The sequence below is a fragment of the Ischnura elegans genome, chromosome 1, assembly GCF_921293095.1.
Source record: "Ischnura elegans chromosome 1, ioIscEleg1.1, whole genome shotgun sequence".
In the NCBI taxonomy this organism is placed as follows: Eukaryota; Metazoa; Arthropoda; class Insecta; order Odonata; family Coenagrionidae; genus Ischnura; species Ischnura elegans.
In genome coordinates, this window is record NC_060246.1 from 61,642,062 (window position 1) to 61,657,970 (window position 15,909).

Sequence of the window (15,909 nt, forward strand, 5' to 3'; positions counted from 1 at the left end):
AACTGGTCGGGAATTTCTTTAGCGATCGTTGATGTTGAAGTATGAACAAGAAATGGGAATTTTATGGTGGTATAATTATTTAACGATTTTTCACATCATAAATCGATAGCAAAAAGCCTTTTCTATGAATTATACCGAGAATAACCACCGAAAACATTTAAATAAGACCACTAAAGACAAAAAACGGCGGAAGAAACAAAAGCGAACATTTTTTTCGTGACTTATGAAAAAGGTTTGAATTTACGAAACTCGATTTTACGAAGTGCCAATTTTCCGGTCCCACTGACTTCGTAAAATCAAGAGTTTACTGTATCCGATAAACGTACGCATAAATCCAGACGAAAGGCGATGTTTTTTTGAATCACTTAATTTCCTTAATCAAATAACGACTAACTATTCAAACAATTTATAAGCGCCGCACTGAATTAAAATCATGCAAAGCATTGTTTCGCCAATCATTATATTTATCGAACGACAGTTTACCACATACATTTGAGACTGAGCACTCCATTAACTTCATTTCTAACAGATCGCTAGCAATTACAGAGGTTAAGGAGTCTTGATGAAAGTATTCCGGCGGTGAAACCCTCGCTATGGCGAGAACCAACACCGAAAGGGTCTCGTAAAAACGAAATTTTTAACACGCTTATTATAGGGTCAATTGACGGTGCATCGGCTATCTCTCGTAATAGCGGGGGTGCCGCTATAGCCCGTACTCGCTTTAACGAGGTTCCACTGTATTTGATATTCGAGTGAGATATTCGGAAAAAGTTAGGTATTGCATTTGATATATGAATTCGAGAAAAATGCTATTCGACCCATCTCTAATTTTTTTGATACATCAATAGTCAATACTTCTAATTATAATATCGAAAAATTTTCACAAATAGCTCAAAAACTACATGTATTACTAAAAAAATTGTTAAAAATATAGCAGGTTTAAAAAAAGAGAACATTTATTAGAATGATTCGAGTGAAATACATACTGAGATATACTTCATGGAATGGAACTTTTTATCGTCAAATACCTGAATTAATGTATTCAACATCAAATAATAAAAAAAGGGAGTGATAAACGGGTAATACGACTATGACATGTTTTTTAGTGCTAAGTCCATGAAATCCCAATGGAAAGAACCTGAAAATTAAATTTTTTTTGCAGCAATAGCAATGAAACAGAATGAAAAAAGGGAAATTATTGATTACTATATTTTTATAGCTTTTTTCCAGGCATGAATCTGAATTTTTGATGGTCTGTTGTAGTTTATAAAAACTAAAATCCAGATTAATAAAACATGATTTATTAAAAATACTAAATCAATACTACCATATTTTCTTGTTGAAGCCACGCACTTTATTTCCGGAAATGCCAGTGAAAAAAGCGGGGTGTGCAGCTTACGAGAATCCTCAAAATTATATTAGACCGCTAAAAGTGCTAAGAAGTTTTTTTCCTCACGAGCCGGCCCAAAAATGGGGTTGCACGAGTAAATACGGGAACAAAATATACAGTCCTTACCATCATCAGCAGGCCACATTCCACAGTCCTTCTTCTTGCACTGACTTACAATGAATGCTAGATGCTCGACTCCTTTTGCCTGGCAGCAAATGCTGGAGGTGGTCCATTGGTTGGAACCTCCGATGGGTGCAGGAGGAGGCTGTGATGAGGTGGAGGAGGTGATGCGGATGGCGGTGGAGGAGAAAATGATGTGGGAGGGGCTTGGAGTGTATGAGGAGAGTACACATTCGTAGACGAAGGGGGCAGGAGTCTTGCCTGAAGTGCAACACGCTCCATCACGCATGATGCAGATAACCTTGCTTCCGCATCATGGTCCCAGCATTCTTCCATTGTGTCACATATCGCAGCGAGACCCTGCCAATGCACAAATAAAGACCTCAATTAAGGGTATGAATATGAGAGTTTAAAAGAGAAGGTTTATAATACAACTACCGTATTTCTCCGAATATAGTCCCCCCTTAATTTTGAGGCCTCAGTTTTGGGAAAATTAAAAAAAAATATGCTTGAATATAGTCCCCTCTTTACTTTTTCCATGGGCATTTTTGGAAAAAAGGGGGAACTATATTCACATAAATACGATACTTGCACAACTCTCATATAATCAATAGCACATAAAATGGGATTTTCATACAATTCCAAACAGTGGGTTATGTTATCCACTTATAAAGTGACATTATAAAATTAAGAAAAACACGCTCTCACTCACACACCTCGCAGATTTGTTCCAAGGAACAAATGTCCGCGTAGGACACACGCACTCACTCACACAGGTTTGTGAAGCTCTCGCTTACGGCAGTGACTGTCAAACACACGGGAGTAGAAGGTAGTAAGTGCCCAAAAGGTTCTCCTCTAAAGAGGAGTCCATTCTTGGGCACTTTTCTTCTTAATTTTATAATTTGGTCTACTTCTTGTGTGTGAGTGGGTCACTGTCGTAAGTGATAGCTTCACAAACCTGTGTGAGGAGTGCGTGTGTCCTATGTGGACATTTGTTCCTTGGAGCTAATCTATGAGGTGCGTGAGGGAGCTACACGTTTGTTTAATTTCAAGGTGTTTTAGCTTGTTTTCCGTGTATTACCCCCCTTGTAGCCTTGTAACTTATCACCCCCCACTATGCCCACCAAAGAGTATGGCCCTGGGGAATTAATTTTCTTTCAACTGTTCAACGGCTGTAGTTCGTTCAATCACCTACAGTGAAACCTCGATATAACGACACCCCACGGTGCACTAATAAACACTCGCTATAGCGAATTGTCGCTTTACCGGAGGTGGAGCAAATAATAGCCAATATACCTGTTGCGAACAGATATACAGGAACAGGAGTGGTGCGGCGACAGATAAACATCTATCCGATAAACGTAAGCATAAATCCAGACGAAAGGCGATGTTTTTTTGCATCACTAAATTTCCTTACTCAAATAACGACCAACTATTCGAACAATTTATAAGCGCCACACTGAATAAAAATCGTGCAAAGCATTGTTTCGTCATCATTATAGTTATCGAACGACAGTTTACCACATAAATTTGAGACTGAGCATTCCATTAACTTCATTTCTAACAGATCGCTAGCAATTACAGAGGTTAAGAAGTCTTCATGAAAGTCTTCCGGCGGTGAAACCCTCGCTATGGCGAGAGGCAACACCGAAAGGGTCTCGTAAAAACGAATTTTTTAACACGCTTATTATAGGGTTAACACGCTTATTATAGGTAAGCATAAATCCAGACGATAGGCGATGTTTTTTTGCATCACTAAATTTCCTTACTCAAATAACGACCAACTATTCGAACAATTTATAAGCGCCACACTGAATAAAAATCGTGCAAAGCATTGTTTCGTCATCATTATATTTATCGAACGACAGTTTACCACATAAATTTGAGACTGAGCATTCCATTAACTTCATTTCTAACAGATCGCTAGCAATTACAGAGGTTAAGAAGTCTTCATGAAAGTCTTCCGGCGGTGAAACCCTCGCTATGGCGAGAGCCAACACCGAAAGGGTCTCGTAAAAACGAATTTTTTAACACGCTTATTATAGGGTCAATTGACGGTGCATCGGCTATCTCTCGTAATAGCGGGGGTGTCGCTATAGCCCGTACTCGTTTTAACGAGGTTCCACTGTATATGATTACTTAAAAATACCTGGAACCCGTGCCCCAAGGATGCTAAGTTCTACAGAAACAAAATTAGGTAATTGAGGCTGAAAAAAACTGAGAAACAAGAAAGAAAACCAGGGTGAATGCCCCCCTTTGATGCAAGTGCTTATATTTCTTTAAAATAAAAAAAAATAAAAATTAAAAAATAAATGAACTGATTCCTCGATGGTTTACTGTCTTAAAATTTTATTCTTACCGGGTGTTTTTTCCATGTTTCCGCTATTACGGGTCTCAGCTTCTTGTGGACAACACACTCCTGCATGTCCTCAAGTGATGGATGCTGACCCACTTCCTCTTCAAATGGCAACATGTATTCTGGGATAGGCCCCTAGAAATTAGTGAAGAAAATTATTATCATCAGAATATTGAGTAAAAATAACAACTTTGACCATTATGGATGACTAATGAACATATTGATAGCTGTGTAATCTTTGGGCTGTCTTTTCAAGGAAAATAAGAACTAAGGCACAGTTGAAAACAATGAACCACATGATGGCGATCTAGATACCACTTAAATTTCACTAATCATGTTCCTCCAGCTTTTAAGGGACAATCAAAGAATCATGCTTGCAGTTTTGAATTATTCTTCACCTGTGGTTTTCCCTGATCAAAAACTTAGGAGCTCCCGAATAAAATCAGATCTGAAGTAAGTCAGATCAATTCTAGAACACAAATGAAACAATTTTCTGATTTGAAACTTGTGAGAACAAACTGAAATTTTATACAAAAATAATTGAATATGAAATTCATTTCATTAAAACAAACAATATTAGTACATGTATCAAGAGCTTTTGGGGTGGCACACTGGGTTGTAGTGTTCCTTACTGCACCACCCACTTTACTAACAACCACCAAGAAACCTTTAGATCATAAATAGGATAGAAATACAAACAGACTAAAATTTGAATTGAAATACCCATATGCACTGCTTTGCCCCTGTAGTCTGTATTAAGATAAAATGTCATGCATGTTGACGTGACTTATTTCAAGGGAAGACTAGCCAAAACCAAGTTATAAAGAGGAAAATTGGAGACGAATTGAAGACAAAACATTCTAAGCAAAGTAACGTTTCTGCTGCGTCCATTCCCATGGCTGTAGATTTATCTTTTTTCACTCGTTGATTTTTTGAGTTATGAGCAGCAACTACAAAATTCCTTAACTACCATCATAAAAAGGGATGAGGAAACTAGTTGATGTCACCTGCTGATCCCACCAAATTACTGAACAAGCAAACCTTTGCATCCCATAGATTAACTTTATCAAATCACCACTCATTGTCAGATATCATCATATTATTTTGAAACAGACAATGAAATGGATCATTTATATATTTATAATTGAAGGAAAGAATTTATTACAGTAATTTTGTGGAAAATATCATTAAATACTACCTGCTCAATTCATCAAATTAAATTAGAAAATAGAACTGAAGCTAACCAAACCAACCTTCTGGCCAAATAATTGAGTGAGCTGAATTACCTATAATTATGCCATACAATAGGTGAGAAAACGTATGGCAGGCTTATGAAATTTATTCATCATCTATATCCAACTTCCTCGAAAATCATCTTCTTACAAGTCACATCTTCAAGTTTTTATGAAAAGCTCATTGTTTCACAGCTTAGTGAGGTTTTGATTTTTATTACAAAGGAATTGGGTAGGCTCATCATATATTTAACTGGCAGACTAATCCAGACTTCAAACAAAGAAATTTCCATGGGGAAGATACAAGAGGAATGCAATATGCATGTGAAAAAGCAAACTAAGTTGTTGGCATTGGCATCATAATCGTATAGTGCACTAGTTTGAGCAGAGAATAAATATTACAGCTTAGCTTTCAAGCTTTTTTGTAGTAGATTTGCATTATTTTGGTAATCACAGATTAACACTATCACTTCATAGGTATTGCACAGATATCTACATGTGATGATATGGGTGTTTAGGATGTTTTGCATGGGTTCGAAGAAAGCTCATGTTTCCCTTCCCTCTTTAAGTCTCTTACATGTATTATGCAAGTGTCTTAGTGAATATACCGTATAAGCGCGTGTAAGAGGCGCACCTTTTTTCCCAGACATTGCAGCCGAAAATGGGGGTGCGCCTCTTACACAAACTTCTTATCTTCTCCCCTCCCCTTCACCGGTCGCAAGTCCAAGGGGAACTGAGTGGCCTTGGTTTTCAGCGTGAGTCAGTCATCTGAAACCCTGGGTCAAAATCAAGCGGCAGGCAGGGGAGTTTCTCCCTTTGTGACGTATTTTTAAAATGCTCCTGTTTGAATTTCTTGCAAGCATCGCGCCGTCACGTCGGTACACCAGAAGTGAACGTTGAAAAGATCGCGCGGGGTGATTCGCTCCGGAGCGCGCGCTAAATTCACTGCCTCGAGTGGGCATCCTGCGGCATTTATACTGCATACAGTAATCGCTTATCAAACGTATAGAAACGCGTAGTTTTGAAGGACATACCTGGTTAATAGTCAACATTGTCTTGCCGAGCTATTTCCATTACGCTGAGCACCTGATATTTCAAAATTCATCTTCAGACGCTAATATGATGATTTTTGCAACTGAAAATTATATTGGTGTCAAAACCTGCGGTTAAAAAATTCGAACGAGTGTGTTCATTGTTGGACTAAATGGTTGATAGAAGAAATCGGAAATGCTTATAAGTGAAGAGCGCTGAAGGAGAGGTCGAGGGGAAGGAGCGCGCTTCCTCCCCTCCGTATTTCAAGCTACGAGGCTATGAGCGAAGGAGCAAGGGAAGAACACGTCTGCTCTTGCATGTGACGTCGTTGCCTTTAAAGCGAAGTGGCGAAGGCGTAGCAATAAGATATACGCAGTTTGCGTTGCCTGAAGTTTCCAGTCCGTCTCGTCTTGTTTGAATGCGCTTATGCTACGCTTGTTTCTTCCGAAATTGTGATGTTTGGACTATTTTGAATATTAGTAGCCTTGTTTTAGCTATAAATCTTTGTGTCAATCAATTAGAGCTCAAAAAACTTAAATGCTGTCAGATATGCATCGCGTTAGGTCTAATTCTTTTTAGAACCTCGTGCGTGTCATACAATTGCTGAAAGATTTCGAGATATCTTCGAGCTCAGAAGGTGACTCACCTAGCATTTGAACTCCAGAAACTCGGAGAATTGAACCTGGTAGACCGAAAAAGGTCAGTTGGTGAGATGGGGTAGGGATGAAACACGTTTCCATTGTCCCCCTTTAACTTGATATTTTCCTATTTTCCTGTGGAGTCTCGGAAAGGAAAAAAAACGGCAGAGGCATTGGCTGATGGAGGGCCGAGTGTTGTTCCGTTAGGCCCCTTGCACACACACCGATTTTGGACGGCCGGTAAAATATCGGCCGACATTTTACCGGCAAAGTGATGCTTGCACACACGCCGGATTTTTACCGGTCAAACGATAAGTTGCTATCTATGTTTTTGAGCTGGCACCGGCGATCCACAGTGACAATGGCCGGCAGGTAACCGGCATTTTGCCGGTGCCGGCGCGTGGTCAGTACGTGTGCAAGCTCCAATGCTCTCCGATTGTTCGCTATTGGAATGTGGACGGCCGATATTTTACCGGCCGTCAAAAATCGGTGTGTGTGCAAGGGACCTTAAATCTACGACGTGGTTATTATCCTACGGCGCTGAGATTGCCCCGATTGTTGTCCAATCTCTTGGGAAGGTTCATGCTATGTGCCTGTCGTGTTTTGCCTTAAAATTTTTCACGGATGCTATTCTATTGCAGTACTCCTGCGAGAGCTTTTAAACAAAATTGTTCGTGAGTAGGACAAGCAACGTAGAGCGATGGCGTATGCGAAGAGAGGATCGTAACTCTTTCTACTCCCTCTTATGCCGCTATTACCGCCGCAGTTATCAAAATTTCCTCTTTCAAATAGTACTGAAAGAGGAAATTTCGATAACTGTCGAAATTCCGGGCATACGCCTGCCACACCGCACGGTAGGATAAAAATTGTCGCAAAATTTTTTTTTTTATAATTTCGATGCTCAAAATAGGGGTGCGCCTCTTACACGTGTGCGCCTCTTACACAAGCTTATACGGTAATACTTACAAAGTCAGTACCTGCCATTCAGAAGTTATATATTTTTTAGATTTTTAAAGATTTTTTTTAAGATAAGGGTTTTTTTTTAGATAAAAGTTTACATTTGATACTAGATTATTCAGAGAGCTATAGCTTGCATAGCTAGAATTTTCAAGGCTTTACTTCTGCATCCTTTGGGATCCCTCATGGGTGCCACTACACCCATGCACCCACTGTGGTCACACCCACTCTAACCATACATCAATACTTCCAGCAAACATTTTTTGAAAGAGCAATCAAAGAGAAAGGTTTCTCATTCACTAACAAATAATTAACATAATTTGATTGTAGCCTTTTCCACATTTAGTTGGTGTACTGTGTAAACAATGCTAGAGTGCTGATTTTGGAAATGAACTGTTAAATTGTAAATGTATACTAGAATGAACAAGATTGCCACAGTTTGACCCAAAGTGGGGTCACACCTGATCTTTGACTGTGAGGGTTAATTCACTTTTTGAAGCTCAGGTGGCAGCGTGACCAGAATAACCAGTGGCGAGGACCAGCCAGGGTGCAATGGGTACAGAGCAGTGACTTCAAACATCCTTTGCCACCCCTCTCCCAGGGGGAGGAGGCATATACATCACCACTTCTCAGCAGCAAGCAAAATGTCAAACCTAGTGGTTACATACTGGAGGGTCACACTGTACAGAGTGAAATTTGCCTCTCAGTCTCATTGTAGGAAAGGTAAATTTTTTCCACAAAAAACAGGATAAATTAATACACGAACAAATTTCACAATCCCTGAAGGTATTTTTTAAGGCCAAAAATGATTTGACTCCTTCCTAACCATTATCCGGGAATAGCTAACACAAGAGCAGACACTTAACCGAACAATATTTACCTCTTGGGCAGTGCACCTTGAAGCAAGCTCCCAAAGAACAAGACCACAGGCATACATGTCAATCCTCAAGAATGCATCCCGAGAGAAGTTTATCGCACCTTCTAATACCTCTGGAGCCATATATCTTCTTGTGCCAACCTAAAATATCAAAATTACAACATTTGAAATTCAATTTTTACACTGACCAATCAGAAATTAGAGTAAGATAACATGAAATTCCAGAGACAGAATTTTATTTAATATATATTCATTTGACACCACAGGCTACTTGAGGTAAATCACTGACTTCTTATACATAAACCCTACCAAGTCCAGTTCATCAACCAAATTGAATGCAATTCTTTAATGAATACATTCTTCCTCGCAATTAGCCACCACTTAATGTTTTGATAGTCCCACCAACGATTTAGATCACCTGGGCATTTACGCATGCAACCAATGAGAAGCACTGGTCCATCAGCTCCTTCAGTTGAAGCAGAGTGGGATGGGTAGCTCCAAAGACATTTCCACATTTACGATAATGCATTGTTTTTCATAATTTATTATGAAAACCTGTGTTCTAATGAAACAATCACATATTTGAATGTTTATAGTTTAAGCCGTGTAATGAAAAAGAAATGCACTGTATTGGTAGTAAAAGACATACCATTAAGGACCAAGTTCAGGGGAATGTGTATGTTCAGCTTCAAGTATGCAAACTGCAAAATGAACCTTATAATGTTAAAGATTTTCCTAATTCTACACCAAAAATTACAGTCTCCGTGGCATAAGGCACATCTTGTGAAGCGTTTCTCAAATTCTATCATTGTCACCCACAGACTGGAATGATAAAATTGCATTCAGACTTTGTTTTACCCATAAGTGTCACTGAATTGACTCCATTCCATCAGAAGTGAGTGCATTTATACGACAATATAAAGAAGAAAATCTGTGTGCAACGGTTATTCATGCTAAACCTATGAATATAAATTTTAATAAAAAAGCAACCACTTCAACCCCTGGGCTATGAGAGTTCATGATGTTAGCTGCCAGCCAGTGCATAAGAGACCCCATGTGCAAGAGGCACCCCCTGCCACAAGGGCTGGTCTGGTAGAGTTAAGCCCCTTAGCAATCCTTATGGTGGGGGAAAGTGCCCAAGCGCAAGATATCAAAGTAGCAATAAAAAATTTTGGGTGATGTCTGTAGTCAGTGGTCAAAATGTATAAAAATTGTTTCTGCACCCTATGGGTTAAATAGAGCAAAAAAATCACCTTATAAAATAGTAAAAAAAAGTAGAAATCCCATTCCAAAGGCCAAAGTCTGCTGTGAATAATCCGACTTTAAAAGCAGTCAAGTTAAAGGTAGCTGAAATATGCAAAGTTGATAACCTCTACAATTCAATGAATTTAGAATTGAATAAATGTATCAACAAAATCTACAACAAAACCATCTAGCATTCTCAATAAATCAATGGAAACTTATCAATGTTGACTCAATCAACTGGTACAAACAAAAGCCGCAATAGTTGTTTTGTAAGGGGTCCCTCCAGTACCTCACCCCACTTTATCCAACCGACATCTAAGGTCTACATAGATTGGCAGACTTTATCTAATCCCCTGGTGAGACTAAATGTACATTCTTCTTAGATTAGCTCACTTTATTAGCTTAGAGGGACAATTGTTCTCAACGAAAAAAATGAAGTATTAAGTAGCAGCTGAGAAAAATTTATTCACAGATTAAAAGTTTTGGTGAGTCAGGTGTTAAAAATTTTGAATTTTTACCAGGCATACATAATATCCAATACCTGACAATTCTTTTAAATTAAAAAAAATCACCAAAATTATGAAATCTTACTATCCAGTTCTATGCAGCTACTTTTTTGACCACCACGTACAGACAAAACTCGAGTTTGGAAAACGAGGTTGAATCAAATATTTTCTTCAAATTGACTTTACTTTCAAGTTTTTTGAACACCCCAAGGGAATCTGTACATAAAATGACTTATTTTACCCACTCATGATATCATAATTTTTTCTTTTATTTAAGAAAGCATGAAATCCCCTTCATGCACTCATGCATTTGGACTCATTGTTCCCATTGACAAACAACAGAGCAGAGGAGAATTTAATTGTACAGAAATTAACCAGAATCACCTACCTGACCATGCGTATCACCACACGGTTTTCCAGGCTGGAACACCAAAGTGAGTCCAAAATCAGCAATGGCTGCTGTTAAGTCTGCATTCAGCAATACATTTTTGGATTTGAAGTCACGGTGTGCGACAGCAGGTTTGTAACCATCTGCTTTATTAGCAGGAATTTCTTCATGCAAATGCATCAAGCCACGTGCCATAGTTTCAGCAATACGACACATTTCAGCCCACGTCACTATGTTGGCCTAAAATAAAGTTTAAAAACATTGATGACGATTTGAGAGTGAAAGTCTCATATATTATTGCAGGAGAACTATGAAAATAGTAGTCCTAAGTATGACTTGCTAAGTAGTTTAACAGTCATAAATTTCAAGCAATTCAATCCCTCAGCATGAGATTTAGATGAAGGACCAAAATACCAAATGGATGGGTTGAAAAATGACGAAACTATCAAAGCAAATCTGGATGACTCATCGAGGCAGATATGAGATTATGAGGCATCGGGGAGTAAAATCTCATGAATGTGAACCCACTGAATTCAAAATATTCAAAAAGATCAATAGCTTCCCACAATCTTGAAAGTTCTGAGTAGTACCTAGCATAAGGATAGGGATATCTAGCACTGCAAAGTAATGATAAGATAGACCAATTTTTAGGTCAATTTAAATTCACCACAAATAAAGGTCTTGTACATCAGCAGTGATACACTTTTCAGTGTTGCTTCTACTCTTGTATGCAGAAGTGTGTTGAATACAGCAGGTCACCTGATGTATCACATCTCACAACTTGGTAGTCTTCTCTTGCCTTATAAATATGATTTACTCTCTCAGGCTAATAGAACAATACGGATGGGAAAGTGGTTTAGTATACCTTTATGTCAGTTCTCAATACAGTGGAACTTGGTTAGTACGTTCCTCCTTAGTACGTTTTCCTCCTTAGTACGACGATTTCTCTCGGTTCCGGTACCATCGGAACAAAATACAGGCAAAAGTATTTGGTTAGTACGTTTGAAAAAATTGCGCTTTCCTGGTTAGTACGCTCAATTGCTAGCGTGATGCAACCTGCGATTTGTTCTCCAGTATCTTTTTAAGGGTCGTAAAGCTCTGAATTCATGATTTAATTTATTATTACAAGCCATTAACATTCTTGAATTCATTCCACATATATTTCTTCGACTGTGATTTATCCAAATGCATTTCTCAATTCTTATGATGTGATGAATAGTAAAATATGGCCATTTATCAGGAATGTCTGACTATGCAAAACTGCAGCCAATGAGAAGCCCCAATTTTCCCCACCCCGAGCTCCTCACCTTCTGTTGCCTCCGGAGTGCCCACTGCACAAAAATTTCACGAGTGGGCAATTGTTGCTATTGCACGAGTTATCATGATGAAGAAATGAGTCTTATCCAATTCCCACTTTATCTAAAGCAGTACTGCACGACGTCAATGCTACGGAGTACGTACATATTTGACTACTGCTGTGGGAGCAGACGATGCTCTGGATCTCCACGCGAAGCTTAGCTAAAAAATACTTGATCTCGGCATGAAAGCAGATGACATTAAACAAATTTTTAAAGTAAATTTCAATTGTATAATATAAAATCTCCTTGTAATTACTTCGTAATCTAATAATCTTGAGTGTTATTATTCGATATATCGATCGATATAACAATCGATATGGCTTCATTCCAGGAGCGAATGTGTACAACTTTTGCTGTAATTTAAGGTTAATATAATTTTGTCCAATTTTTATGATGCTTAAAAACAACCCGTTGACATATTCAGGGTTGTTGTTATATTCTCCGAGTATGCTGTGACAAAAAAGAAATGACTTAGTTTTACTTGTCCTCTTTCTATAAATACATATAGGATAAATCACGGGAGAAAGACGCCATTTTCATGTAATTGTCTTCGGGAAATCTATGAAACATTGTGATTTTTATTCACATGGTATTGTTTTTCAATGCAACGCCCATTTTCTTTATTTTAAAGGTGAAAAGAGTTCAGGAAGGTGATCCTACGAGAACTACCGATAGTAATTGTAATTATGACGACTTTTTCACAGATTGCAATTACCCCGACTGCTATTTTTTGCTTTCCTCGTTAGCACGTTTTCCTGGTTAGAACGTACATTTTTTGTGATCCCTTCAGAAACGTACTAAACAAGTTCCACTGTATTTCCCTATTATTAACCATTGACCTACCCAGAAGATAATGCAATTGGCATACTTAATGGACTGTGACCAGTCGCTGTGATGTCCTACAGGGCTTCCTGGTAACTTGGGGCATTGCCACACCATCTGAGAGAAGTTTCAAAAGCTGTAGGGGAGGTGACGGAGTCAGGGAGGGGGAAGTAGGGGAGGGTTTTCGTGGATCTCACGTGGTCAAACTTGACCACGCTGGTATAACCACGTTTTGACTCTGTTCTCTTGGAAAGTCAAGAGCTCTCGTGATCCATGTGATAAATCATTATTTTTAAAAAGTGAAAATAAAGCACTGTTGTAGTGCTTCAGGGTGTGGTGCCCATATTTCAGATGGGAGGTGGTGTACTCCCTTTTGCTTCATATGCCAGTGTTAAAGCTAGTTGTCTGACGGCTATTCAGTGCTCACGTGCCTGTTAATGCATTGCATTCACAACTGTTATTTGCTGATTGTGTTGAAGTGCCTCAGACTGTCAGTTGGTTTAATTGTCTTGCATGGTTATGCTGTGGTGTACTGCTTTTTGCTTCATATGCTAGTGTTGAGCTAGTTGTTTGATTGCTATTCAGTGCTCACGCGCCTTTTAATGCATTGCATTCTCAAATGCTCTTTCTTGATTGTGTCGAAGTGCCTCCGACTGTTTGTCGATTGTATACACTGGGGACATACAGCAGAACTTGTTTAGTACGTTTCTGGAGGGACAACAAAAAATGAACATACTAACCAGGAAAAAGTGCTAATGTGGAAAGTAAATACAGTGAGTCCTCATTCTACGTCACCCCGTTTAACGTCATTTCGCGATAACGTCACGAAAATTTTGAGACCGTCATTCGTTTATCGCACCTATGCTTCGCGATAACGTCAAGTCTTTTAAATTTCGCGCAAAAAAAAAGGTGAAGCGGCGGGCGTTGCAGGTTGTTCGTCGAGTGGGCGGTAATACAGTCTGTCTAAGCAAATGAATTCTTGCGTAGGTGCGCAAGATTTTACTTGACATAATGGTTTTCAGGAACCTAAAAAGTGATTTCAAGGCATTTTTCCGCGTAGAACTCAGAGTTTTTGTCGTCACCTCTTTCGACGAGCTCACAATAATTTTGGTTCCTGTAACTGTGACGATGTTTCAGCGATGACGATGCCCAGGCGACACTTGCCCGGGCGACCACAATAGCGAAGCCGAAAAGCAATTGCTGGAAGATACAAAAATGGAGAGGGATTTACGTCACTGCTGCTATTGTCGTCGATGAAGACAGGAACTCGTATTTATGCGATAGTTTGGCATTCCCACCGTAAAAAATGCCCCAGATATGATACGCTAACATTTTTTTCGCGTAGGTATTGTGAGGTCTAGGAGCCGATATTCAATTTCCAGATTGTTTGTTATGGGATATTATGCTTCGATTAACGTAATTTCGTTTATTGTCACATTTTTCAAGAACGATAAGTGACGTTAAACGAGGACTCACTGCAATAGCAGTTTGGGTAATAGGGTGGTTTCCTAGTATTTTTTTATTGCCTATATCGAAAGATTATCACTCCTGGAGTACCAGTACCTGGAGAGCATTTCAAGCTTTTAGATTTTTAAATGACGAAATCTATTTTTTGCGATTAAATGAAAAGTGAAAATTTTCAACAGCGCAAAAACATGACGGCTAAGTATGAATGCTGGGTAAATCCCGTGTGACGTCATTCTGGTTCCTGCTGTCGCAAAGTGAGGTGACCTTGGAGTGAGGATGTGTGCGCCGCTGAGATGCAGGCTGCTGGCAGGTAGCCATGTACCCTGCTAGCAGGTAGCACTTGGCTTAAATATGGATTATTATTACCTTATCAAGCAAAGGAAACTTTCCGACCTAAGCCAATTTTAATTGATGATTATTAAGAGATGTTTCCCTGAGCTCTTTGCCTCATGCATGCATTGGTAATCTCAGACGATGTAAAACTCCTATCTACTCATATAAAAACTAGGTCCCCGTGACGTCACATGGAGTGGCATCGCATGGGTGCCAATCTGGCCTTTTTCTAATGCAGTTAAAATTGACCATTGCCATTCATCTTAACTGGAATTTCTAAAACCAAATAATTTGTATATTATGAATACACTAATGGTGGGTAACGAATCCCAATTTTGTTTTCTTTCATGAAGGATTTGGTTGTTTTTGTATGGGATGACCCTAATGGTTGTTTTTAAACATCATAAAACATCATATCGATCGATATATCATTCAATAACACACAAGACTACTAGATTACAACATCATTACAAGAAGAATCAACATCATTTTTATATTATACAGTTGACACTTACTTAAAAAATTGGTTTAATGCCGTCTGCTTTCTATTTCTCGTGCCGAGATCAAGTATTTTTACGCTAAGCTTCCTGTGGAGATGCAGAGCGTCGTCTGCTCCCGCAACAGTAGTCAAGTAATGACGCACGTACTCCATAACCTCGACAGCTTTTGATAAAGTGGGAATTGGATAAGACTCATTTCTTTCTTCAGCATCATCTTCATCACTTCTATCTTCATTTTATTTCAACTCGTGAATTACATCGATTGACATGGCTTGGCATACAGTGAGATCATCACCACACTCGCAATACTCGTTGAAATTCACCTCTTTGTAAACCAATCTAGGGAACAGAAGGTGAGGAGCTCAGGGTGGAGAAAATTGTAGATGCAGGATTGCTTAATCTTCGCGCTAATTCCACTCGCTTTACGAGAGGCTTTCGGTCCACTTCCTCAAGAATTTCAGTCTTTTCTAAAGTTGTAATCTGCTCCACTATACCTTCTCTCTCCAATTCAATTGTAGTTTCACTGCCCTCACTATGGTAATTCATCCAATAGCAACAACTGCCCACTTGCGCAATTTGTGCAGAGTGTGGCACTGCAAAGGCAATAGAAGGTGAGGAGCTCGGGGTGGGGAAAATTGGGGCTTCTCATTGGCTGCAGAGTTGCATAGTCAGACATTCCAGAAAAATG

The 15,909-nt window shown here is 39.1% G+C and overlaps 1 protein-coding gene across 2 annotated transcripts in view; it reads right to left on the reverse strand.

The window, feature by feature from the left end:
- Positions 1-15,909, reverse strand: part of LOC124161721 (activin receptor type-2A) — a 36,784-nt gene that overhangs the window by 12,883 nt on the left and 7,992 nt on the right. For both annotated transcript variants that reach the window (XM_046538012.1, XM_046538011.1), the window contains exons 7-10: positions 10,742-10,981; positions 8,606-8,743; positions 3,870-4,001; positions 1,517-1,870 (exon numbers count right to left, since the gene is read on the reverse strand). In XM_046538012.1, the coding sequence (XP_046393968.1) occupies positions 1,574-1,870; positions 3,870-4,001; positions 8,606-8,743; positions 10,742-10,981 (807 nt within the window). In that variant the 3' untranslated portion in view covers positions 1,517-1,573. The remainder of the gene's footprint in view (positions 1-1,516; positions 1,871-3,869; positions 4,002-8,605; positions 8,744-10,741; positions 10,982-15,909) is intronic.